General features: G+C 37.1%; 3 protein-coding genes and 1 non-coding gene across 12 annotated transcripts; all 4 read left to right on the forward strand.

The window, feature by feature from the left end:
* LOC109718423 (protein MIZU-KUSSEI 1-like) lies at positions 4,164-9,085 on the forward strand. The gene is made up of 2 exons (XM_020244669.1): positions 4,164-4,320; positions 8,421-9,085. The coding sequence occupies exons 1-2, from the start codon at positions 4,164-4,166 to the stop codon at positions 9,083-9,085; spliced, it is 822 nt and encodes a 273-aa protein (XP_020100258.1).
* LOC109718631 (pentatricopeptide repeat-containing protein At1g80270, mitochondrial-like) lies at positions 9,850-14,093 on the forward strand. Of its 6 annotated transcripts, none has more exons than XR_002218488.1 (5): positions 9,851-10,047; positions 10,818-11,014; positions 11,337-11,686; positions 12,001-13,301; positions 13,671-14,093. XR_002218488.1 is itself a non-coding variant. In XM_020244952.1 (4 exons), exons 1-4 carry the CDS (start codon positions 10,013-10,015, stop codon positions 13,246-13,248), a joined length of 1,806 nt encoding a protein of 601 aa, XP_020100541.1. In that variant the 5' UTR covers positions 9,850-10,012; the 3' UTR covers positions 13,249-13,533. The 6 variants fall into 6 exon arrangements, 3 of the variants coding, with proteins under 3 accessions (XP_020100541.1, XP_020100540.1, XP_020100542.1); XR_002218489.1 differs by having other exon boundaries at positions 13,709-14,093; XR_002218487.1 differs by having other exon boundaries at positions 13,743-14,093.
* LOC109718633 (dihydropyrimidinase) lies at positions 14,688-20,278 on the forward strand. 4 transcript variants are annotated; one of them, XM_020244955.1, is made up of 13 exons: positions 14,688-14,905; positions 15,004-15,153; positions 15,667-15,718; positions 16,095-16,364; positions 16,757-16,968; positions 17,335-17,455; positions 17,724-17,811; positions 17,891-17,969; positions 18,524-18,611; positions 18,744-18,784; positions 18,893-18,945; positions 19,113-19,269; positions 19,812-20,278. In XM_020244955.1, exons 1-13 carry the CDS (start codon positions 14,750-14,752, stop codon positions 20,001-20,003), a joined length of 1,659 nt encoding a protein of 552 aa, XP_020100544.1. In that variant the 5' UTR covers positions 14,688-14,749; the 3' UTR covers positions 20,004-20,278. The 4 variants fall into 4 exon arrangements, with proteins under 4 accessions (XP_020100544.1, XP_020100546.1, XP_020100543.1 ...); XM_020244957.1 differs by having other exon boundaries at positions 15,052-15,153; positions 15,664-15,718; XM_020244954.1 differs by having other exon boundaries at positions 15,664-15,718; positions 19,812-20,260.
* On the forward strand, positions 23,853-23,926 carry TRNAN-GUU. The gene has a single exon. It is a non-coding gene; the product is annotated as a tRNA-Asn (tRNA).

A 26,761-nucleotide genomic window follows, 5' to 3' on the forward strand; every position in this document is an offset into this window, starting at 1 on the left:
CCCCCCCCCCCTTTAAATGTAGTAGAGAGAATAGGAACCAGCGTAGTAAGATGCTTCTCCGGCGTTGCTCTTTCACCAGCATTTATATGCATTGGGAGGGACGGTCGAAACCACTTACAGATTTTAGGACCTCTAAGCCAAAGCTGGTTCCTTTGGGAATGCTTCCCAACCTAAGCCCCAGAAATAGCGACTATATCACAAGATGTCACATAGTTTTACGTAGATAATTTTGCATTTGTATGCTGACTCTTAAGAAATGCACTGTTTCTGTTTTCTCTTTCAGGCTACAAGTTTTTGAATCCGAGCACAAACGATGCCATTGTCGTGACGACAACAGCAGCAGCACTGCATGGAAAATTCATCCCGCGCCAACCACCCCTCAATGACTTCTTCAAGCATCCCTAACTTGCACATTTACTAAACAACGAAGACGAATTATGTAAACGTTAACACTTTGATCGCTCTATCCGGACAAGCCCGGCCACTGTGACAAATGAGCAAAGGCATGAGCTACTCCATGGGAAGCGCCACTGAGGAGATGTCATCGAGCCGCGGAGCATAAACCATGCAAGTTTCTACTCAAAGAGTCTTCCTCTAAATGGCTTTTCATACCGGCTTCTTCTGAGAATGAGCAAATTGACAGAAGAAGTTGGAGGATGCTTTCTGCGTTTTTGCACCAAAGTGTTTCAGGAATTGAGGTTGATGCGCCGCGGTTTGGTGCTGTCGGAAAAGTTAAAGCCAGTATGAACAGCGCGCAAGGAGCTAGGGATTGACATTCCTCCACGCAAGAGGAGGAGCATTACTTCGGCTTCTACCGAAGCGATTGTTAAGCAAAAACAAGACATGCTTGAAGCGCTGTTCAAAAGTTAAAAAGATATTCCTACAATTATCAGATGGGGTATATGAATTAATTGTTATTTGTTTCTTTAAAAACAGGGGATTTCCATGTTTGTTAAAACAAAACCAGTAAACTATTGTATGTATATATATTACTCTTTTGTGAAGTGCTGACATAGATAAAATGTAAAGGCATTAGGAGATTTCTTTTATAGCGAGTTTCATTTAATCGATTTCCGTGCTATTGACACAAAAAGTCACTTATTTTTCTCTTTTGTAGTTTTGTTGTTTTTTTTGTTTTTTCCTACCACATTTTGCATGTTTGAGTATTTAGAGAATTGCTTTCCTCTAATTGGGGTGGAGACACATCTACAATACTTGCTTACATGCCCGATCGATAATCAATATAATGTTGGATTCCACCGCGAATTACTAATTCCCCTTATTCATTCGTGAAATTTGCACTCTAACAATAAACACAGCTACATACAATTATCAAATGATGTTATAAAATTGGTCGTAACGTATAGCATTACCCACCTGCCACGCTTTTGGCCACTAGCAAATCGATTGCTTTCAAAACACGCATGGGCTAAAAAGTCTCTATTCTTTCACCGGTTCTCGAGTTCACTAATAATGAATATATATATATGTAAGTTATATTAAAGGAGGGAGCCAACCTAGGTCAGAAGCACAATCGAAAAAGTTTACGTTCAAGCATGTTGGGTCCGCCATATAAAATTTGTGCTGTAGGGCAAGTGAGCAGCATGTTTGGTTGCGATTGGTCCTCGGGTTTGCAATCTCCGACGAATGCGTCGACAAACGGTCGATCGTAATCATATGGTGAAAATATTGCGTCCCAACGTTCGAATTCTAGTTGATTATATTCCAGTAAGTTGATTTCTAAATAAAATAAAATAAAACGCGGTAGCATTGCATACCTCCGATACTATCTATTTGGGAAGTGTCAGAATAGCATTACTCTAACAACTGGTCCGCCAAATCCGATGGTTGAGATTGATGATTCGCTGATGGATCGCCAGACTGGAACTGAATCATCTAAACATTTCAAGCAATAGCGCCCGAGCTCAATACTAACCGATCAACCCACAAAACCACAGTCAGATTTCCGACAATTAAGCAACTTTTTCCACGAATTTTTATGTATTATATGCAGAACGGGTCAAGATTGCCGACTCGAACCACCCACGCCCAAATCCCGAGATAAATTCTGACTTTGTTGAGGCAAGGGGGAATGATTGCCTCTGACAGCACATGCCCGGCACGACGCGCACGCCCCGCTGCTAAATTAGTAGCGGTCCTCTCTATTCACATTTTCACACTTACCTTTTGTTTTTTTTTCTATTCTTTTCTTCTTTCTTCTGAGCTCTCTGAGAAAGGAGGGGTGTACGTGTAGAGTGACGGATGGTCAAACGGTCACGCGGGCAGGGTCTTGGTCCGCGCGGAATCCATGCTCATACTGATTTCGACGAAAGAGGCGTGCCTACTCTACTCGATCGCTGCGCGCACGCCTCTTCGTAGCTAAGCATATGTAACGGTTAGCTCATCATCGTCATGGGTCTCCTAAACTGATTTTGGAGTTTGGACAAAAAAAATATTATAAAATACTCTTGTATAGCGAAACAGTCTCATTTCATTATTCATTATATGTATTTTGAGATTCGTTATGGTTGCAGTGGATGATTTATAAAATTATGTTACTAATATCTATCGATAGTACAAAACGCTTGGGTCCTATGACGTTTTCGACCGTTTGAATAAAAAAATGTACACTCATAATGGATAGTGATATTCTTAGGGTTGACGGTGCGTGGTTGAATAGTATAAATCTACAGAGTGAAAGTAATCAAATGATAGATCTAACGGTTTAGAAAATTCGCATAGTATCAAGAGTTGGTACTATCGATGAGTATTTAGTATTGCGCTGGTATAATATTTGGCTAAACTAGGATATTAACTTGGATTTTATGCGGTCATCTATAGTATGTATAAAAATTTATCTGACAGTAGATGATTTTAAAAATTATTGAGCCTTAATTTAGTGAGGACAACTCAAGTGGCTGCTAAGACTTTTTCTGAAATTAAAGTTGTAGTAATTCAGATTTCAAATTTTTGCCTAACATAAGGAAGAAGGTGGCAACGCGCAGTACAACAGGAAAAAGTGTGGTAGTTTCTTTCCACCGAAGAAGCTAGTAGCTTTTTCTCATTCTTATTCATAATTGATCACTATACGCCTTTATGCTTGTTGCCCTTAATTGAGTAATATATGTCTACAGAATTTTTTATTTATTTGTCAATTAATGAATATTGGTAAAAGTAATGATCGAACTTACATAGGAAAAGTAATAACAATATATATAGAATTTCACGTAGGGCACTTTTTTAGGATCCTAGCTAGTAATTAGCATAAATATTGTTATCCCATCTAGCTTACCGTTCAATTAATGGCAAAAAACCGTACTACAGCAGGTATTGATAGTCACACAGGACATGGCTTACTTAATACACACTATTTTTTTACAGCTAAATTGCCTCGGCTGTAAAATTATTGCAAAAAAAATAAAAATATATCTTATCAAAATAACTTTCAACCCTTCACTTTCATTACAATCCAACTTAGCCTGAATATACACATTAAACTAGCTAGCCACCACCCCTTTTTGCTTTTAGCACAATATCATAATTGATGGTAGGGAATAATTGTTGAATCTTCCATTAATTGTTTTGAAATTTGAGATGGTTTTTCGGTAAGTATGTAAAAGCCAAATTGATCCAGAGATAACATAGAAAAATTGTACTAGAGCTTTTAACAACAATATAGAGTATTTACTGGTTCTCCAAGACTGGGACGATGAATGAACACTTATCAAACAGCACGACATTCATCTCTAGCGATCATGCACAAATTAACTCTTGACAACGTTGAAATTAAAGCACGTCTGTCAAGCACAAACTCATGTCGATCTCCTTCCACCACTCTCCGCGTTTTCGACGGTCGCCGCGGGCGCGCGCGGTGCACTAGACCCTGTAGAGCATCTCTCAAAAGTCGCCACCCCACCTTGCCCACATCGACGTCCGATCCTCCTCCTCCTCCTCCTCCTCCTCCTCTCCATTCAACATCGTCTATTCTCTTCTTCTCTTCGTCGTCATCCCGGCCTCTCTGGATGAGAACAAGCCGCTACGGACCGTGCCCGCCGACATCGCGATCTCGCCGAAGAGTTCTCAGCGGAGCGACCGAGGTTCGCGACGACGCTCCGAATAGAGATCGCGATCGTTATTGCAGCACACAGTAAGCTCAAACACGGATGGCGGGGGTGCGGTGGCGGTGGGAGACGATAACCTCGTCGGTCTCGAGTGGCCATCCACAGACGGGCAGCCAGGGATGTCGGCGGTGCGAGTCTTCAGCTCTCTTCACTCGCTCCACTGCCTTCGCCATGCAAGAAGTCTTTGTCGACCTGCACGGTCATGAAAGATTTATAAATTCAAAAACGCAGCTAAAAGGAATCAGGCCACGAAATTTGCTCAACCTAGCGATTATGTAACCTTCGGGTGCAGGCGAGCGTTCGCAGGCGGTCGAGGTGCGACTTGATGCGCTCCCACGGCGCGGCTCTGGCCTCCGGTGTGGCTCTCAGCGCTGGTAGGGCTCGTCGGAGATATCCGGGGGTCAGGTGGCCGGGAATGTCTTCGAGAGCATCGAGAAGTAGGCGGCCGGCACCGGATATCACGCCGCTGTTGGTGGCCACATAGTCGGAGTATACATGTCGAGAATTGTTTCTTTTTATTATTTCTATGATTCTTGTTGTTGTGGTTTTTTTATTTTTGATATATTAAGCATATAGTAGTATATATTGTGGTAGTATATTATTGATCCGAGGATCAGAGGAGATAAAGAGAGTGTGGCACTCTTGCGCGTTTATTCGCCTCCAAATGATTTTATATGAGTAATGTGCGCTCTACATCATCTTTGATTATATTAATGCTCTCATCTATTAAGACTAATAGTTTTTTTTTAGACTATTTTTATCATTTCTTCTTCTTTTTTTTCTTTTATTCTTCATCTTCAATTTCTATATATATATATAATATAGTATATATAATAAATATATATATATATTATGAGAAAAGGTAGATACATCATATTTGTTTATTTTTTAAAAAATAAACGTAGTCGAAAATATAAAAGTAACTATATTTTTAATTTGCAACTCGGATAACCAACCATTACAATTTTTTCCGATTTTGTGCTTGAGGACATCTAGTTACAGTATATATTATATATATATAGTATACCCTATATAGATGAGTGTGGCCAGGTACTTATAGAGCACGGAGGCTCCATACTTTCACTTTGTTTCTCCGATGTTCGGGGGTACAGAAAGGAGTAATTCGAATCGACGATCGGCTCCGCTTAGACTTGATCTAGAATATTATGAAGTATCTCGAAAATAATTTTGCTATTTTCGATATCATTTGCTGTCGATCGAAGTTGCTCAAAATCAACGGCTGAAATAAAAAAATCTTACAAAATATAATATATCGACATTAAAATTTTAGTATCAAAGTTATGTTGATCTTGTTTTATATGATATAAAGAATTTTCTATTCGAAAATTTCATGTGATTTGGATATTTCTACACGTTAAAAGTTGCACGATCGTCACCAACGGCGTTAAATTATTAATTTTGAACCCCTTCGAATTACTAGGCAAATGATAGTAAAAATACGCAATTATTTCTATTGGATACTTTCAAATATTCTAGATCAACTCTTCAATCGGAGGCCGAGTCGTCTGATCGAAAGTGCGAACATCAAAACGACTTGGAAGCACGGAGTCCCCGTGCTTCCATAAGCAACCCAGCACAACTATATTATATATATTATATATATATATATATATATATATATATATATTATATATATAGTCCGATATGGTGTTGTAAAAGTACCAAACACTTGGCTGCTTGTGAATTTTAAACCGTTAGATCTACGCTTTGATCATTTTCACCCGTTAGATTACACTATTCAACAACCACCACTCAACCAAGAGGGCCCACATCATCCTAACCGCACATCTATTAATCCAGAGTTAAAAAACTACAAGCACAAATGACTTGGCACTTTTAAAGCCATAGGAGCTCAATTCTCCTCTCTCTCTCTCTCTCTATATATATATATATTATAATATATAGAGAGAGAGAGAGAGAGAAGAGAGAGAGAGAGAGATTGAGCTCCTATGCCTTTTAAAAGTACCAAGTCATTGTGCTTGTAAGTTTTCGGACCTTGGATTAAAGAGTTGCCGTAGGATGATTGGGCCCCCTGCGGTTGAATGGTGGTTGGTTTGAATAGTATAATCTTACCGGGTAAAAATGATCAAAGGTGATCTAACGTAAAAAATTACAAGCACCAGTGCTTGGTACTTTTACAAGACCGTACCGGACTATATAATATATATTATATATATATATATATATATATATATATAGAGTAGGGCTGCTGTGCTCTTAAGAGCCACACAGCCCGTGTGCTATTAAATCTCACCCCATCTACAAGATGGAAGGCTGAGATTAAACCCACTTAAACAAGTTCCACTGTTAGAGCCCGTTAGAATTTACAGAATACTATTCTCTCTCCTCTTTTCTTTCTTTTTTTAATTTTCCCTTCTTCTCCTCTCTTCACATCTCTCTCCTCTCCCTCTCCCTCTAGATCCCCCTCTCCTGTGGACCACCTTGTTCATCTGTCGCCGCCGCCGGAGAGAGATTGATTATCCTTCACACGGCCACCCCCCTAGGTGCGGTAGGCCACCTCTCCCCCCTCCTCACGCGCACGCTGTGTGCGCCACACCCCACCACCCACCGCTCCCAACCTGGAGCAATAAAGGAAAAAAAGAAAAAAAAAAAAAGTCAGAGAGAGAAAGAGAGAGAAAAAAGCCCCTGTGCTATCAACCCTCCCCCCGTCGCGTGCGTGCCGCGCGCCGCTGGTGCGCGCGCACCCCCCAACCCTCACCCCTCCTGCCGGAAGCAAAAAAAAAAAAAAAAGGAAAAAAAAATGGAAGAAAAAAAAGGAAAAAAAAACCTTTGAGCTTCCTCGCCACCCTCCCCCGTCGCATGCAGGCGCTGGTGCGCCGCACCCCCAACCCTCAGCCTCCCTGTCTTGAAGCCCAAAAAAAAAAAAAAAAAAAAAAAAAAAAGAGGAAAAAACTCTAGTGCCATAAATCCTGTGTCAAAGACTTTCTTTGGATGTTGAATGTGACAAGGTGCGTCCACAGAGAGGGAGATCTAGAGGGAGAGAGATTGGCGGAGAGGGAGAAGAAGGAAAAAATTAAAAAAAAAAGAAAAGAGGAGAGGAGAATAGTAGTCTTGTTAATTCTAATGGGCTTAAATAGTGAAGCTTGTTAAGTGGGTTTTTAATCTCAGCCCTCCATCTTGATAGATGGAGGTGGAAAACTTTATAGCACAGGGCTGCTGCTGCTCTAAGACACAGCAGCCCTACTATTATATATAATAATATAGTATTTTGATGATAAGACATCTGGGTGAATGTAAAAAGTCTGAATTCGAGTCTTATATACATGACAAAACTTGGATCAAATTATAGGGAATAATTCTTAGGAGTGCAATTACTTTCAATTATAGTCTCTCTAATAGAATTTGGTAACTCCATTGTGTCTTATTAGATTAATTTAATTCTTTGATCTGTGTCGTCGTGGCGGACATATAGTCAAAGATTTTCCCTACCATTCAAAACTCAGGTGGATTGAAATACAGGGGACTAAAAATTAGAGCTAATACGCAATTACACATCAAAAAATAAAATCTAAAGAGAATTATAAAAGAATTCATACGAAAAAATAGTGATCAGTTTCTTAAATTTTTGATTGCTTCAAAACTCTCTCTCTCTCTCTCTCTCTCTCTCTCTCTCTCTCTCTCTCTATATTATATATATATAATATATATATATATATATATTATTATATGTTCGTTTGAAAGACCAGCTATTGTTAATTCCACCAACCATTCAGAAGGAAAGTTAAAAGATTGAAAAAATCCTTGATATTTTTTTGGGTACTTATAATAATATTGTTGAATGAATATTTCTTCCAAGAATCAAAATCATTAAGCAAGGAACGTACTAAGCAATATTTATATCCAAGCATGTACTTTGTGACTACTAGTGAATATATAAATGACCCAAATTATGTTGTGGTTATCCACTAATCCCTATTCAAAGTGCAAACACGACCTAAACAGAAAACAAAGTAATGATTAAAATAACAAATTTGAAATAAATGAAAACAATTAAACATGATATCCCGCTCATGCATGCATGTTCTACGTGCACCCACAAAATCCTTTTCTTCAAATTAAAAACCCCTCTCTCTCACACCACCACCACCACCACCACCACCACCACCACCACCAACTGTCCCTCCCTCCCCTCCCCCACTCCTCCCTCCACCACAATTCCGTAGGCGCGTCCCCGTCCCGTCCCGTCCTGTACCCCAGAATAAAAGTAAGAAAAGAGAATAGAAAAATCCACGGTGGCCCATTATAACGCCGCTGCAGCCGCGCGCCCCACGGCCAAGATAGCACCCTCCGGGCGGTCCGCTCCTTCTTCGATCCCTCTCAGTCTCCGCCCTCCCGTGCCGCCTCCCCTCCCTCCCTTCCGCGCCGCCCCCGGCCCCTCCCGCACCCCCTCCTCCGCCTCCTCCCGCACCACCGGCACCCTCTTCGGCCACCGCAAGGCCCGCATCGCCCTCGCGATCCAGGACACTCCCCAGAGCCCCTCCCCCTCCCTCCTCCTCGAGCTCGCCGTCCCCACCGGCAAGTTCATGCAGGAGATGGCCGCCGACCACCTCCGCGTCGCCCTCGAGTGCGACAAGAGGAACCTTCCGGACATTTCCGACGGCGCCGCCGTGGGCCCCAGCCGCCTGCTGGACGAGCCGCTGTGGACGGCGTACGTCAACGGGCGGAAGGCCGGGTACGCGGTGCGCCGCGACCCCACCGACGGCGACCTCGCCGTCGCGCGCCTCCTCCGGACGGTTTCCGCGGGGGCTGGAGTGCTCCCCGCTGACGTTGTCGGCGACGGCCGGGAAGGAGAGGGGGACTTGGCCTACATGCGCGCGCATTTTGACCGGGTCGTTGGCGGGAAAGACTCGGAGTCGTTTTATATGCTCAACCCGGACGGGAATAACGGTCCGGAGCTTAGCATTTTCTTTGTTAGGATATGAACCTTATTATTATTATTATTATTATTATTTTTATTATTATTATTTTGAAATTATGGGGTGGCCTTTTCCTGTGTATACATTAATTAATTAAGTTAGTGGAGAAATTAGTGATCAGTTGTTTGTAGTGACATGTGTTAAGTTTATTATTTTTGGTTAATAATATGGTACGAGAGTAAAAAGTTTTGAGTTTAATTCTCCATATTTGCGACTTTATTGGTTAAATTTTGATAATAGAAACAATTAAAATGATGTTTAAAGTGCTGATTTTTTTTTTTGGGTAATTTAACCTACAATTAAGTTAGATGTTACGCTTGTAATTATTTCCCATTGAACCGAATCAAATCGAATCAAATTTGGGAACAAATCGAGCCTAAATATTTCGGTTTAATTGAATTAGTTAATTGGGTTTGGACCCGAACGTTTATTTGGCGTAGCAAGTGTGCACCCGGTGGTATCAATTACAGATAATTTTTAGTTCAATAGTAAAAACAATTATTTTCTAATTAACAGTTAATCTGTATCAATCTCTTATAATTTTCATTATACAGTTTTATCAGTTTTAAATTGGTAAAATCAAATCCAACCAAACTGCCAATAGAAATTGAATGGAACTAGGCAAAAATGATTCGGTACGATTCGGCAATTTAATTTTTCTATTTTCAGGGTTAAAAATAAAATGAAAATCATGAGCAGATTCTAGCTGACGTGGTGGACCAGGTCCACAGTGTAACTTCTCGTTCAAGTGGGTGTCCTCTCTCTCTCTCTCTCGCTCCTCCGCTCGGAGTGAAGGGTTTTAGGGTTTTAACGGCCCCCATTGGAGACTAGAGACTAAGTACGAAAAGAGTTCCCCTTCTCCTCCACCGCTCCTCTCCTCTTCTCCTCCTACTTCGAAGAGTTCTAGCAATTAGGGTTTCTTCATCGAACGCCATGTTGGCGCTCCGAAGAGCAGCGAACATCACAAGGTGATGGTGAAACCTCCTTTTCCTCCTTCGAATCCTCTCAGTGTGGTATCGTACGATTGGGAACTCTTTGGATTTCTTTATTTTTTTATTTTTATTTTTAGTGCTTATTTGCGAAGAATTAGTGCCTATTTATTGATCGAAAAACACCCAAAAGAATGATCTTGTGATACATTTCTGTTGCTTTTGTTGTTGTTGCTGGTCTTTTTTTTTTTTAATTACTGCAAATGCGCCTACTAACTTATTTTCCAATTGCATATGATCCATGCAGTTTGATTTGGTGCAAAAAACTATATTTTGAGGAATATTATGATGATTTTTGTGTACCAAATGTAATTTTGTGGGCCAAAATTTAAGTTTTTGAACCTAGAAAGAGCTTTTTAGATACTTAGTGAGTGTTTTGCATCAAATCAATATTTTTAACTTCAAGAGAAATAGGGAAAAAAAGTCCCCACCGAACTAAAGCTTGCAGATCAAAGTGCAATCAGGCAAAAGTTGGTAGATTTCTTTGAATTTAACACATACGTTTATTGTTAGGTCCTGATTAATTAACATTATATATTGTTCCTTTTTTACCCCTTTGTGTACACAGTTTATATGAAGTAATGATCATATTACAATGCCATGATAATAATCACCATTTGTGTGTGTGTGTGTGTGTGTGTGTGTGTGTGTGTGTGTGTTCTGTATACTTCACCATTTATCAATTCGCTTGCATATCCTTTTACTTGAATATGCAGCATATCTTCTTGATTTCTCAATGACGTTTTCAGGTCTCCGAGTACGCATAGATTTGTTGCTCGAGCTTTTTGTGCTAATTTGGGAGTCAAAAATAGCAACTTGAAGCATTTTACTGAGAGAGCTTCGCACACAGACAGAGGCCATGCTTCGACAAATCATTTTCCTTGTGGACGTTCGGCAACATGTCTTGCAATTCGAAACCTTTGTTCACAATCTGGAGCTAATACAGGTAACAATGAGGCCTATGATGAGTTTTCACTTTTTAGATGGTAAATGTAAGGAGGCCCTTTCAACTACATGCAATTTTGAAATAGACCCTGCAATTATTTTATTTTATTTTTTTGGATTGGCTTCCCTTTAATTTTTGCTCCTTTTGATTTATGCTGTTTCCGTCTATTAAGTTGGGGTTCCACGAAATCAACTGCTTATTTTGTTAAGTTTAATAGCTCTATCAGCCTTGTCAGCTGTTGGAACTGCAGCTTTCATTAACTGTTAAGAAATGAGAGGGCCTCCATACATTTTTTTTTCTTTTTAATTTTTTACTTTTTTAGATTTAAGACAAGAACGTGGAAAAGTCGACAAATTTGCAGACAATGAGGGCAACAAACAGCTTTTGATTGAGCAAGAAATCCCCGACGATGAATCAGAAGCGGATGAGGCAGAAGCTGTAGACAATGTTCTCAGAGTATCAAATGATGAAACTGATTTTAGTATCAGCAAGAAATTCGAAGGGAAGTACCTGAAACCTCCGTTGTTTAAGGTTATAATGGAAGCTTCATGGGAGTCTCTTAGCACTGTGCTTAATATATGGGTTGAAGAAGGCAACTCATTGGGGAGGGACGAGATCTCCGTGGCCTTGCATGGCCTTCGGAAACGGCAGCTATATGGAAAGGCCTTACAGGTATCTGATCTTTATTTACTATTATTTTTTGAAAATATGTATGGATACCCCCACAGTTCTATGTCGTTTAGATATGGTCATACAGGCGCCTAAATAAGAATAAATTTCACGGGCAGGAGAATTTTGCCAAGGGAATTTCTTAACCATCTTATTTTGAACTTTTTGTTTTTTGAACATTTTAGATAAGGAAAAATTTACATTCAACCATCTTTCTTTATCTTATGCAAATGTTTTTCTATTTAAAATTTCGCTTCTTGCTTATCTCTCTTTTATTTCTGAACTGTTTTGATTGTTTTATCTGTCAATATTGGCAGTTTGTGGAGTGGTTGGAAACAACTAAACGCCTCAACTTCGTTGACCATGATTACGCTTATCATCTGGACTTGATTGCAAAAGTCCATGGCGTTGAAAAGGCCGAAAGGTACATAAGAAGGATCCCCGAATCCTTTAAGACCGAGGCAATCTACGAAGCCCTGCTAACTAATTACGTCAGTACCAACAATATCAAGAAAGCGGAAGAAGTCTTTAACAAAATAAGGGATCTTTCATTGCCTGTCACCATCTTTTCTTGCAACCGACTCTTATTGTTATATAAAAGGCATAGGCGCAACAAAATTGCAGATCTGCTTACAATGATGGAAAAGGAAAATGTTAAGCCGTCTTTGTTCACGTACAAGCTATTAATTGATTTGAAAGGCCGATCACATGATATAGCTGGTATGGAGAATATCATCGAAACAATGAAAATGAATGGTGTCGAGCCCGATGTTGCAGCTCGAGCTTTAGTGGCAAGCCACTACATAGTAGGAGGGCTTAATGATAAAGCCGAAAAAACTCTCAAGGAGATGGAAGGGGAAGCTGATAGCAATAACCGAAATGCTTTTAAGTCTCTCCTTCCCTTATATGCAGCTCTTGGAAGAGCCGATGACGTCAAGAGAATTTGGAAGCTGTGTGAGGAAAACCCTACTTTGGACGAATTCTCTGCTGTTATTGAGGCGTGGGGAAAGCTAGGGCATGTAGAGGAAGTCGAGAATGCATTTGTGACCATGTTGAAGAGACATAAAAAGGTTTCTTCTGTATACTATAATGTATTGTTAAATGTATATGCAAATCATAAGCTTCTCACTAAGGGTAAGGAATTGGCAAAAAGGATGGGGGAGAATGGGTGCAGAATTGGCCCATTGACGTGGGACGCACTTGTGAAGCTCTATGTAAAAGCCGGGGAAGTAGAAAAAGCAGAATCAATACTGCAGAAGGTTGTGCAGGGTAAGAAGGGGAGACCGCTTTATGGCTCGTATGTAACTATTTTGGAAGAGTACGCTAAGAGGGGGGATATTCATAACTCGGAAAAGATATTTCGATGTATGAAGATGATGGACTATTTAGGAGGGATGGCACAGTACAAGTTGTTGCTTGAGGCTTATAAAAAAGCCGAGAAACCGGCATATGGATTTAGAGAGAGGATGAGGTCGGATAATATGTACCCTGGCAAGCAAATGCTGACACAGTTGGAAGAAGTTGACGCATTTAAAAAGAGATATATTTCAGAATCGATTGGCTGAGGAGGAATCTTTTCAAATTCATGTTTATGGGATAACAAAAGGATGGACTCCAGGTACTGATACTACATACCCTTATGAAGTTACTACACTTTTTGGTGCTGTAATTGGAATTCTTGGTTACGAAATGTACACATTAAACACCTTTTTTCGGATGAAGTAGCAGAGATATTATATTTTGATTCGTTAACGTTAAATTGTGATATCTTTCTTGGAGTTCGCATCTGTGTATACATATTTATAGACATATATATATTCATGTCACTGGTTGACATGAAATTGTTAGTATATACAGTAGTGGCCAATTTGTAATAGGCATTTATTGTGACATGAGGTTGCCATGTTAAGCTATCAATTGCGTAGTAAGTCTTTGTATTTGTCAAAAATCTTTAGCTCGCATTACTTAGCTTTGTTGTACATTGCAGTTGAAAGTAAACCCTCTTCTCTCTTTTCTGACAAAAAGTCTATTTGAACCGGTCTTGGACTCGAACCACCAGGGCGTGAGCCATCTGTCTCCGGTGAGCCAGCAATGGTGCAAGCTACCTGGCCGAGCCGACCAACGCAAAGGGCTTGAACATAGTATGCGCGGCTACTTCTTCAACAGACCCCCATGAGGGTTCAACGACAGCGGCGTCGCTACCACCGATGACCTCTATCTTGGAGCTCTTCTTTGGTACCAACCACCCCGCAGCAAGGCACACCCCGGCGCGGACGAAATTCTTGCTTTTTATTTGATGAGTAAAAAAGCAGAGTTTTCTTTTGGGGGGTATATTTTGGGTGAACTTTAATCTTGCATGCTCTGTTTTGGTACATATAAAAGATGTTTTTTTGTTTTTTGAGAGAGATAAGTAGCATGTTATTCGCTTTGTTTATTTTATTTAGAAATAAATTTAGTTAGAAATGTGAATCAACTAGAATTCGAACTTGGGACTTCAGATACCAATTATTAAATTTTTTGCGACTTGTGCCGGGAACAATCGATACACATAAAAGATGTTATCTTATGGAGTCTACATTAATATTTTTGCTGTGTCATCGCAGCTATGTTGTGATCATTAAAAGGTCGACGGTTGGAAACTGCTGTACGCATTGGGCCATGAGAGGAGTTTCTTATCGTTATTGGACGGAGAGCCACGTGCCACGTCATTGATAGTCGAATGGTCAACTGACTTAATCACTAATAAGATAAAGATAAAAGATTATAATTAATTTCCTTTTAAAAAAATGTGATTCGTGCGAATCTCGCACTAGTTTTCAAGGGAATCTAATTGGACCATCGTGCTCCTCACCCTTGAGCGTAATTAAGGTTTGCCTCATTGTGAGTAACTAGTGTTAATGAGACGTGCTCTACTGGAATGATGGCTCTTTTGTAATATTAGGCAACAAAGCAGGGCAATGATTTATTAAAGGGTAAGAATTTTAAAAGCTTACCCGCTTGAAGAACGCGACAGAGTAGCCGAGTCGATCGCCCTTAACCACTTCGCTACCTTGCTCTCTCCACCCAATGGCATCGAAGCTCCGATACCCCCTCCCATGGCGGATCAAACCCTGCTCCCCTACCAACCGATCCCTCCTCTTCGATCGATCCCATCTCCATCTCCTCCTCCTCCTCCTCCTCGCCTCTCTCGTCCTCTCTTCCGCATCGCAACACGCGCACGAGGTAGGCGCCCCGGTTAAACCCTAATTGGTCGCTACGATTCCTTTTTTTTTTTTGGTGGGGGGCGGGGGTTATTCAGAATTTTGATGGGTTTTTGGTAGTTTTGCTCGATCGGTGATGATTCTGGATGCGGATCGTCCTCTACGAAGCTCTTGATCAAGGGAGGGACCGTGGTGAACGCGCATCACAAGGAAGTGGCGGATGTGTACGTCGAGGATGGAATCATCGCTTCGATCGGGCCCAATATTGTGGTAAGAATTAAACTAGCTGAGAATTCGAGCTATACATGAGATAGTAATTATTAATTAAGCGTGTGGAAGTAGGAGTAATTATTAATTAAGCGTGTGGATGTAGGAGTAATTAGCGTAAGTGAGCTTAGATGAGTTTAATTTTGGATAACTAATTAATTAGATTTACAAAAGGTTCCTGGTTTTTCCAACAATACTAAAAAGTTCCTTACTTTTTATCTTTTTATATGTCCTGGAGTTATAACTATTTTGTCACAATTTTGAACTTCCAATTTGATATGTATTTGAAGTTTAAAACAATAAAGTATATTGTTGACCTTTGTTGTTTTGAGTGTAGAACTGTTACAAAGTGTTATATATATGATATTTACAAGAGTAAAAATGCAAAAAAAAGAGAAGGGAACAAAATATATTCTTATTGGACTTTCTATTCCTCTTCATTTGATTGTTCTTCTTTCTCTTCTGTTTGACAAAATGCATTCTCATTGAGAGATATTCATGTTTTGTTCGCAGCAGGTTGGTGATGAGGTAAATATAATCGATGCGACTGGGAAGTATGTCATGCCAGGTGACTTACTCATGTCTTGATGCATATGTGCCTGAGTAGCTAACATCATATTGGTCATTTAATATAACAATTTATATCCTCAACAAATAGATAGATACAGAAGTAGATATATTGATGTATTGTTGATGTATTGGTTCATGAATGATGAGTCATGAGTAGTTGTTATCTTTATGAATTCGTAACAATATGCGACTGGGAAGTATGTCATGCCAGGTGACTTATTCCTTGGTGCATATGTGCCACGGTAGCTAACCACGTGTATGTTCATTTAGTATAGTCATTAATATCCTCAACAAATAGATCAATATAGAAGTAGATGTATTGATGTATTGGTTTATAATGATGCGTATTCGTTATTTATTTGAATTTGTGACAGGTGGAATTGACCCTCACACTCACTTAGAGATGGATTTCATGGAAACCGCGACAATAGATGACTTTTTCACTGGTCAGGCTGCAGCATTGGCAGGGGGGACTACAATGCATATTGACTTCGTCATACCAATAAATGGAGACCTATCTGCAGGTTTTGAATCTTATGTGAGTAAAGCGAAAAAATCAGTGATGGATTATGGTTTCCATATGGCTATCACAAAATGGGATGAAGCTGTTTCTAAGGACATGGAAGTCATGGTTAAGGAACATGGTTAGTGATACATCCTATTCTAGTTTGAGTTTTGAATATGAACTTCATATGGCTGTCTTATCTTATGCCTATTTGGCCTGGCCGGTGCTTCTCAGTAGTAGAAGTTTTCTTTGAGTAGTGCTGCTTAGAGAAAGAAGAGCAGCTTTCATATTTAAAATCATCCAAATAGCTCCCATTGCAGTAGAAGCAAAAAATTCAAGCTGGAGTTCTGGTTGTTGGCCTAGAAGAGCATTTCAGCTTCTTTCCACAATGGAACCTCCAAATTATTTGTTTGTTAAATACCTAACTGCTACTTCTCGAAGAAGAGAAGCAGTTTTGAACGCTAGACCAAACAAACAATTTGCCACAAAATAGAGATTTTTAAGTTTTCCCTAATTATGGAATTAAATCAGGGATCAATTCTTTCAAGTTCTTCATGGCATACAAAGGGGCATTGATGATCAATGATGAGCTTTTGCTTCACGGCTTGGAGAGGTGCAAGTCTCTTGGCGCGTTGGCGATGGTTCATGCAGAAAATGGAGATGCTGTTGCTGAAGGACAAAAACGAATGATTGATCTTGGAATAACAGGTCCCGAGGGACATGCTCTTTCAAGGCCTCCCATTGTAATTGCTAGAGCTATCATTTCTACTTCTTTATATTTTATCCTTGTTGCCTTTCCATTTTTCCTCTTTACCTATCTGAGAAGATTTAAGAAATAACATTATGTTATTCAATTATACATCTTGTATGCAGATCAAATGGTTCATATATTTTATATGGCAGTTTTACAGACATGCAATACTAAAAACTTATGCTGATTTAGCTTTCACAGATCTCCATACATTAATTTGTTATTCTTATTCGTCATCTTTAAGAGTGAGAACCAGAGTTATTGTGTTAATCTTGCGGAAGTTAAAATGCTATTTATGTTTCTGCTTTACATGATAATTACCGGTTATAGAATGACCCTATTATTTGTTCTTATGCAGCTGGAAGCAGAAGCCACTGCAAGAGCTATTCGATTAGCAGGTTTTGTCAACACACCATTATATGTTGTTCATGTGATGAGCATTGATGCCATGGAAGAGATTGCCAAAGCTAAGAAATCAGGTCTCTTTTTTTTGCATGAATTGTTATTTCCTAGCTTGATATTTCGTCAAAATGTTATTACACTAAAATGAGTTTTCATATACATATTTAAGCTGTCATGGAAACTATATGGTTTGCTGTCTGGTCCTTTTCTTTATCAGTTAATCTCAGTTGTAGTACTCAGTAATCAGTAATATGTACTGACATACATATTTCTACAGGATAGTGATATTATGTAATAACAAAGTATGATTCACAGATTCATTTCAGTAAATACATTTGTTTGCAGGGCAAAGGGTCATCGGTGAACCAGTAGTTTCTGGGTTGGTCCTTGATGATTCTTGGCTTTGGCACCCTGACTTCACTACTGCTGCAAAGCAAGTATCATCATTTTTAGTAATGCTTTTCTTGTGTGCTAATGAGTATACAATTGTTTGAAATATTCTAATGTTTTAGGTATGTGATGAGCCCCCCTATAAGGAAGGCTGGACATGGTGAAGTCCTCAAAGCTGCCCTTTCAGCTGGAATTTTACAGGTAAATTTATATTTCAGTTTTTATATTAGGATTTATATTAACGGTCTTCAGTTAAATTGCCAGTAAACAAATAAAACGTGAAATTCCTCTGTTGCACAATACCAATCTTATCTAACCCTAATTCCAAACTGGCTTTTTTCCACAAAAAAAGAAAGGAAAAAGAATCTATTTGTCTTTCCAGGTTTGTAACTTAGGGCCTCTTTTAATCTTTTGCAAGTTAGGCCAAATTTTTAATCCACCTGAAGGTTGTAAGAAATAAAAAGAAACCCTGTGTTGTAAAGAAAAGAGAGGGGGGCGTGGGGGGGAGGGGGGGTTGGGTTGGGTGGGGTGCGCGGGCAGTGCTTATTCTCTGCAAAATGGCCCCATCCAAGCTTTTGTTATTTGATCATGTGATCAGACAATATTTAAATACAAGAACATTTTTTTTTAGATTTTAAGTTGCACCATTCATAATGACAGGGTTATCTTCATTTTCTCTTAGATAATCCTTGTATCTGATGACTTCCTGATTATAAGCAGCCACAATGCTGAGATCTTATTCTTGAATTCTACAGCTTGTAGGAACTGATCACTGCACATTCAATTCAACCCAAAAAGCTCTTGGTTTCGATGATTTCCGGAAAATTCCAAATGGTGTCAATGGTATGCTTAAGCATTAGTAACTCTGATAAAAATTAGAACGAAATAAAAAGAGAAAAGTTTAGCAGAGTTTTCCAGAATAATATAAGTCAAGGTTCCTAATATTGTTCCTGTTTGTGCTGCATCTAAATCCAGGCATAGAGGAGAGGATGCATTTAATTTGGGATACAATGGTGGTAAGCTGACTAATATGATATTTTGTTCGTACATAGTCATTGAATGATAATTTCTTGTTAATTCCCAAAAAGCCTATGTGTATTCATTGAACCGCAACATTGATGCAGGAAACTGGTCTAATAAGTGTTACTGATTACGTGAGAATAACAAGCACAGAATGGTACATTATTTAGATCAATATTTGTATAACTTTTTTATGATCATGAGACAATCTTTTCATTTCATCTTATTTTGTTTCCTAACCACATTGTTGGAAGTTTCATGCTTTCGACATCACTGTGTATTCAACTAAAATTATATTTAAGATTTTAATCTCATCTTTTGCAGTGCTAGAATATTCAATATATATCCACAGAAAGGAGCAATACTAGAAGGATCGGATGCTGATTTAATTATCCTAAATCCTAATGCAAGCTTCAGGGTAACTTCTGCTTCTCATCATTCAAGATCAGACACAAATGTTTACGAGGGAAGAACTGGAAAGGTAATTATTACTTACTGAGAATTCAACTAATATGTTCTTCTTCAAGTCTGTTGCACTGTCTGTCCCTACACTTTCACTTAAGCAGATCATTCCACGAACTTTACCTATATTGCACCTACAGACCTCAAGTCCCAAATTGCACATTGTTGAAAGTTCACGGACAATCCATGCATTTTGCGGTATAAATTTAGCAGAAAAACAAACCTTTGTTACAGCCTACTGCAGAAGTGATATTAAGGGCTATTTGGCCCGGGTGAGGCTAGAGAAGTATTGTTGGAGTAAAATTGTTTAGAGAAGTACTAGCATTATTTTGGATTGCAATCTCTTTAACAACTCACTGCATTGGAAGCAAAAGCTTCGAATTGGAGCCTCTACATTTGAGGCTCCAAAGCTCATTTTAGCCTCCTGTTATAGCGAAAGCTCCATATCTTCCACCAACTAAATGCCTGTTTTTTGAAAGCCTAAGCCTTTTGGTTATGAAAAAGCTACTAAAGCAGTTCAAATCACTTCTATGCTGAAATACTGCAATGCATTGGATTTAGGGAAAAGTTGAAGTGACAATTTCGAGAGGTAGAGTTGTGTGGGAGGATGATACACTGAAGGTTACACCCGGTTTGGGGCGGTACATCAAAATGAAGCCTTTCAGTTATCTCTTTGATGGTATTGAGAAGGCCGATGCTGCGTACTTGGCTTCTCTCAGTGCTCCTGTTCAGCGGAGCAGAGCTTCATCTTGAGGTATCTACTATGTTCATGCTGCAAACACGAAATATAGAAAATAATATTAGAGTTTGCTGAAGAAAAGATGATAATTTCAGTTAACTAATAGGTTAATATAAAGAGATCGGGGTTGTAGATTATGTAATCTTTGTTCAGCTTCTTAAGATGCTTGTATATTTCATAAACAGTAGACTTAATTACATATGCAGTATGTAAATAAGCACACTTGTCACCTACAAAGATGATATGGGTTAAGCTTAGTTGTTTTGAGGTATGTTTTTCTCCTTTCAAATTTCTTGTTTCTTCTCAGACACTGACTAGTAACATCCCTCTACTCCTACCCTCCACCCTTTCTTTTATGTTTTGGATACACCTAGCGCTGCCGCCGCCGATCATACCACCTGCGCGATTCGAGGAATTTTACACTATCACATTTACACCGCATCATCAATAACAAGTCAATTAATAAAAATATTTTTTATAATCATGATGGGACATATCTCTAAAATGAGATTTTTGATTGATTTGTTACGCCACGTCACCAATATATCCGTTGCATTTTAGAGTTTTTTGCGCGATACGGGCGGCGGAAGAGCCGAGGAGGAGGGAGAAAATGGAGAGGAAGGGTTTGCGAATGTACGGCCTGTGAGGAGAGAATAGAGATGTCAACGGATCGGATTCGGGGCGGATTTTTAAAAATCCAAACCCGAACCCGATTCCAAACCGGAGACCCGAACCCGATTCCAAACCGGAGACCCGAACTCGAATCCAAACCCGAATCCGACAGATTTTAAAAATCCATATCCAAACCTGAATCCGACCAAAAATTCGAAACCCGAACCCGAACCCTTGAAAATTTGAAGCCGAAACAATTTTTTTTTTTTCAATATTTCAAAATATATTATATTAAATTAATTTTTAAAATACAAATTTAAATATAACATCAATTATATATATATATATATATATATAGAGTTGGACTGGGCTACAAAATAAATTCGGGTTCGGGTCGGGTACAATCAAAATCTTTATCTGAATTCATATTCGTCGGGTTTCTATTTTTAATATCCATATCCGAATTCATATCCATATCCATTGAATATATCAATTTCATTCGGATTCGGATTCGGATAAAATTTTGGGTATCAATATCCGTTGACATCCCTAAGGAGAGAAATGGGGTGATCGTGCGCGCGGGACGTGAAATAGGGGGGAGGCTTCCTTTCGATTGCCAATTAGTAAATTTATAAATTATAAATATAATAATGTAACATAATAGTGTAACATAATAATATTATATAGATGGACCATCCATGCATTAATTTAATCATTGATTAATATCCAACCAACTATCACAAATACATTGTCCGATTTTCCCACCAACTCACCTAGAACGTTAGATAGCAAAAGGGTCCTATGAACCATGCATTTTTAAGTGCATGGACATGAATTAAACATTGGTTGGGATTTATGATGATCCAGTACCGCCAAAAAAAGGAAAAAATGTAAATTGTAAATGGTTCAATGTCACTATTCGAAGCAAGTTTCTCCATGCTCTAATGGATTCAAACCACTAAAATTAAAATTAGGTATTGCATGTACTTAATTATAGGCCTCTTTTGTTGGCACCATACTTAGATTAAGAGTACTATACATCCTTAATTTTGAACCAAACCATGTTCTTACATGGTTGAATTGGTCGACATTCAAATTTTTAAAAATTAAAATAAAATAAATTATATGTACATTGTATTATTTCTAATTAACCATCTAGAGTTGAATAATATTACTTTTTTTTTTGATAATTCTCAATCGTATAAAAGTTAAATGATTTGAATGCTTCCTCTTCTTTGGAATGCTTGAATTATATTGAGGTTTATTTTTAGATATTTGGCTTCAGTGCTGAAGCTTTTAAAGAAAAAACAATAGTGGCTGGGTGTAATTTATTTTAAGTATTTTTTTACGTTTTGATTATCGAAGATCTTTAATTGTGTTAATGTTCAAACGTCAAAGTGATCTATCATTTTTTCTGTTATGAAAAACAGTATCTGAGTTAATTCTAAACTCTCTCAACTTTGTAAATACATAAGTTGTATGAATAAGAAAAAAAGCACAGATATATTTTTAAAAGTATAGGAGCTCAAATATATATATATATATATATATATATATATATATATATATTTGAGCTCCTATACTTTTAAAAATATATCTATCATTTTTTCTGTTATGAAAAACAGTATCTGAGTTAATTCTAAACTCTCTCAACTTTGTAAATACATAAGTTGTATGAATAAGAAAAAAAGCACAGATATATTTTTAAAAGTATAGGAGCTCAAATATATATATATATATATATATATATATATATATATATATATATATATATATATATATGTATGCCCCATATATATATATGTCCTCACATATATAACAAGTTGGCATACACACACATAGGGCCAAATCTAGTACCATAGTACCCAAAAGTTAAGTTGAATAAAAAATAGTTGTCCATTAATATTAACATTTCTGTTCCGCAAGTACAATAAATCCAAATATACCATGATTTTGCATTGACAGAAAAAAATAGCATAACAGAAATTTACATAGAGCAGTCCTAGAAAATAATCCCTCCTAAAATGAATCAAAAATAATTTTGCAAGTCCCCTTCCTAATTCCCTTCGTACCCTATATAGTCACGCAACCCTAATACCTATATTATATATATATGTATTAACATTTCAAACCATGCATATCACCACATCTGATCCCTGTATATCTCATATTCTTTTGAAGATATATGGAGAAGATCACCTCCCAAAGAGGGAGCCCTAAAGAAGCCAAGCTCAAGAAGGAGCAGGCGCCCCTGAAGGTGGTGTACATCTCCGACCCGGTGAAGGTCACCGCGAGGCCTGCCGAGTTCCGCACGCTTGTCCAACGACTCACCGGTCGCGACTCCGACATCGCCGACCTCTCCAGGTTCGACCCGATGGTCGGTAAAGCCGCCACCTGCTCTCCAGCGACGGAATGCAATACAATCTCTCCTTCGGCTACAGTGGTTGGTTTGATCGTGAGCCCATATGATGCGTTTGATGAGGCCTTAGAGGGAGCTCAAGTCATGAATGAGCTCCATCTGCATGGCTATGACTTGTGGAACGTCCCTGAGAAGTGATAAAGCATGATCAGGTGCATGTAGCAGCTATATATATATATATATATATATATATATATAGTTAATTTGGTGGTCACGTTACTTTGCGAAATGGTGAAGTTGCACTACTACTACTACTAGCTTTTACCTGAAGATCTAGTCACTGAAACTTTTGTGTTCGGCGTTTAAGATCTCGAATTTTTGAAATTGTTTTACTTTGTCCCTAAATTTACTCAGAAAATATATGAATATACAGTTGTACATATATGTACCCTTGGAACTCCTTTCATATAATTTATTTATAAAAATGGTACAATTCAAAAAACTCTATGTAATTTTTTTTTTTTTTTTTTTTTTTTTTTTGGGGTGGAGATCGAAAATGTGGGCATACTCCATTTGTGTTAGCTAGTAAGGATGTATAAGAAGAGATCAAATATCCAAACTCGAGAAATTAATATCGCCATATGTGTCACTCATGCATGCATGCTCATAAGATTCGCAGGTGACGCAACGACTATATATCGACCATGCAAACTAGAGAAACATCTCCCTGTGATCTCAATAATTCTTATCTGTAGTTATATAAAATGAACTTAGAATTTTTCATTTTTCTTCGACTCAGAAACCTTTAATTTGTGAGAAAAAAAAATTAAACCATTATTATATAAAAGGTATTGTTTGATTAATTCATAATTAAAATTAAATTAAATAAATAGCTGGAGTAGCTCAGTTGGTCAGAGCGTGTGGCTGTTAACCACAAGGTCGAAGGTTCAAGCCCTTCCTCTAGCGTATTTTAATATTAATTTTATAGTGTATTTAATGTTAATTAATTTTTTTAGAAGGGTTTTGGACCTATGCTTTGATGATATTGAGATTCTTTCTTTGAATGTATGGTGATAAATTTTTACCTTATGTAGTGGTTGTATTAGTTTTATCGTTGCTCAATTCAAAAAGAAATAAAAAATTATCTTATATTAATTATTTTTTTAGATGGTGATATAAGTTTTTAATAGTTTTAGTGTATTTAATATTAATTCTTTTTTTTTTAATGGTCATATCATCTTATGTAGAGGTCATATTAGTTTTTCATAGTTTTTGGACCTATATATACTTAAGATGTTGAGATTTTTCCTTTGAATTAATGTATGTTGATGAAGTTTTACGTTATGTAATATTCATAGCATTTAGGTAGTGGATTATATCAATTTTATCATAGCTTAACTCAATAAATAATAACAAAAAAAGCTTTTCTTATGTTATAGTACTGTTGATTAGAAAGACACTCAGTTTAGATAAAGATTATGGAAGAGATATACATGAATCATTTATTAAAGTTTCAAATATTACTTGTCCGCTTTTAAAAGAACAATGCTGTTTGTATATTAAAAAATAAAATTAAAATCTAACGCCTTATTCTTTTAAGAGCCAATATTTATTCTAAGTTTAATTATCAATCATTTTTTCTTAATATTAAAAATCTAAAGAAATTCTAAATCTTTGAATGTATGGATATAAATTTCACACTCAACTTTTGGGTGTACGTAGCATTTAACCTTTAAAATAGTAAAATCAAGAAAGTTCTAAAAAAAAATCGAGAACATTTACTGCAATTTATTTGAAGAAAAATGAAAAAGTCTAGATGTACTCCCGATTGAAGGTGTACATCCTACATTTTTTTTTTTTTTCAAAAGCATAATTTTTTCAGCCTTTAGATAAATGGGTTGTAGGATGTACAAGCTCAAGTGGGTTGTACCAGTAGCACCACTCAAGAAAAATATAAAAAAAAGGGCTAAAATATAGGGTTATTCCCTAAACTATTTTGACAGTGCAACTTGCTCTTCAAAGAAAGAAAGAAAGAAAGAAAGAGAGAAAAAAAAAAAAAAAAAAGAACAATCAGTATGTTGATTTTTTTTTTTAATTTATTTTTTTATAATAGCTAGGAGATTATATTTTCACAGTATGCGCACATTAGGATCAAACCTCCGACCTCCCAGATACACCACAATATACACAATGCTTGCACTAACATATAGGTGCACTATTGAAATAGAATTATTGAAGCTGTGCAAGCTACAAAATACGAGTGTTTGGTATAAATAAGTAATACAAAAAGAGGTTTAGGAAATGAAGTACTTCAAAAATGAACAGTTGAAGAGCAAGGAGCACTGCTATCTGTACACCTATTTTAAAAATGTAAACCTCGCACTTTATCCTTCTTGTGGTTAGAATTAGCTCGCTAATCTTTTTTTTTTTTCTTTTATTAAAATCTAATGGGATTTTGTGAACTTATACTCAGAGGTGTAAAATTTATATCTATATTGAGGAATGTATAAATAGGTAGTTTTTTCCAGAAGCAATTGGAAAAAAAAGGGCAGGGCATTTACTGAATTATTTTAGCAATCTAATCCTAATAAAGCAAAATAAGTCTCACTTCACGTCAAAATTTACCACGTCGAGGTGAATATAATTGCTGTATTTAATTCATAAAAAAAATTGCCATATCCAACTATCCAAGGTATGGTGATTATTCCATTTACTTACTTTGTAAATATATCATTCATTTACTATTTTTGGAATGCCATCATCAATATATTATTTACCCTTGTTGTTCGACCATGCTAAATTTGAGCAAATTTTTTTTAAACTTATTTCCAAATAATTTAGTCACCTTAGTACCTTTGAGCAAGTATTTTTTAAACTTATTTCCAAATAATTTAGTCACCTTAGTACCTTGTGGTTTATCAAATTTTCACTAATACTCTACAGTTTTAACTTTGTTACTGGTTTAACAGAAAAATTAATATAGAGAATAATAGAAAAAAAAACCACATAATACTAAAATGATACATTTTAAACCACAAGATGCTAGAGTGAAAAAGCACAAAACCACAGATGTGGTATTTGAAATTTTTTTCTAAAAAATATGTGTCAATTTTAATTTACATTTCAATATTATTTCAGTAGAATATAAAAATTAAATAATTATTAAATTGAAAAGAAAAAATTTACTAAAGTTGAAATTCCACTGCAACAAACGATATAAAGTAATTTTCTTTTTTTTTTTTTTGGGTTTGGGGGTAAAAACATATGGAATTTATCTAAATTATGGACTATTTGTATTTGACTTTTCAACCTTTCAAATTTTGATTTTGCTACATATTCTTTCAATTTATTTGATTTGAATTAGTCAACCGTATTTTAATTTTAAAATTTGTATGTTTTGCTTATCTTTAGAAATTTAATTAGTATGTTTTATACAATTTTTACAACTATAAGTTTATTAAAGTAAAAAATAGTTTAAATTTTACAGTTAAAGTATCATTGGCTAACTCAAATCAAAAAAATTAAAAGATTGGATAATAAAATTAAAATTTTTCACGATTTAGACAAGTTTCATAAATTTTAACTTTATTATCTATATACATATATAATAATAGGTCTTGTATGCTATTAGGAGCACGAAGGCCTCCATGCTCCTAAGCAGTTTTTTATGATGGAGTTTTCGAATCGACGATCAACTCCGTTAGACTTGATCTAGCACATTTAAAATATCTAGAAAATAAATTTTATAATTTGTCGATATTATTTACCTAATGATTAAAAGGGTTCAAAATCAACAATTTT

Source organism: Ananas comosus, linkage group 12, assembly GCF_001540865.1.
Source record: "Ananas comosus cultivar F153 linkage group 12, ASM154086v1, whole genome shotgun sequence".
NCBI classification, from domain to species: Eukaryota; Viridiplantae; Streptophyta; class Magnoliopsida; order Poales; family Bromeliaceae; genus Ananas; species Ananas comosus.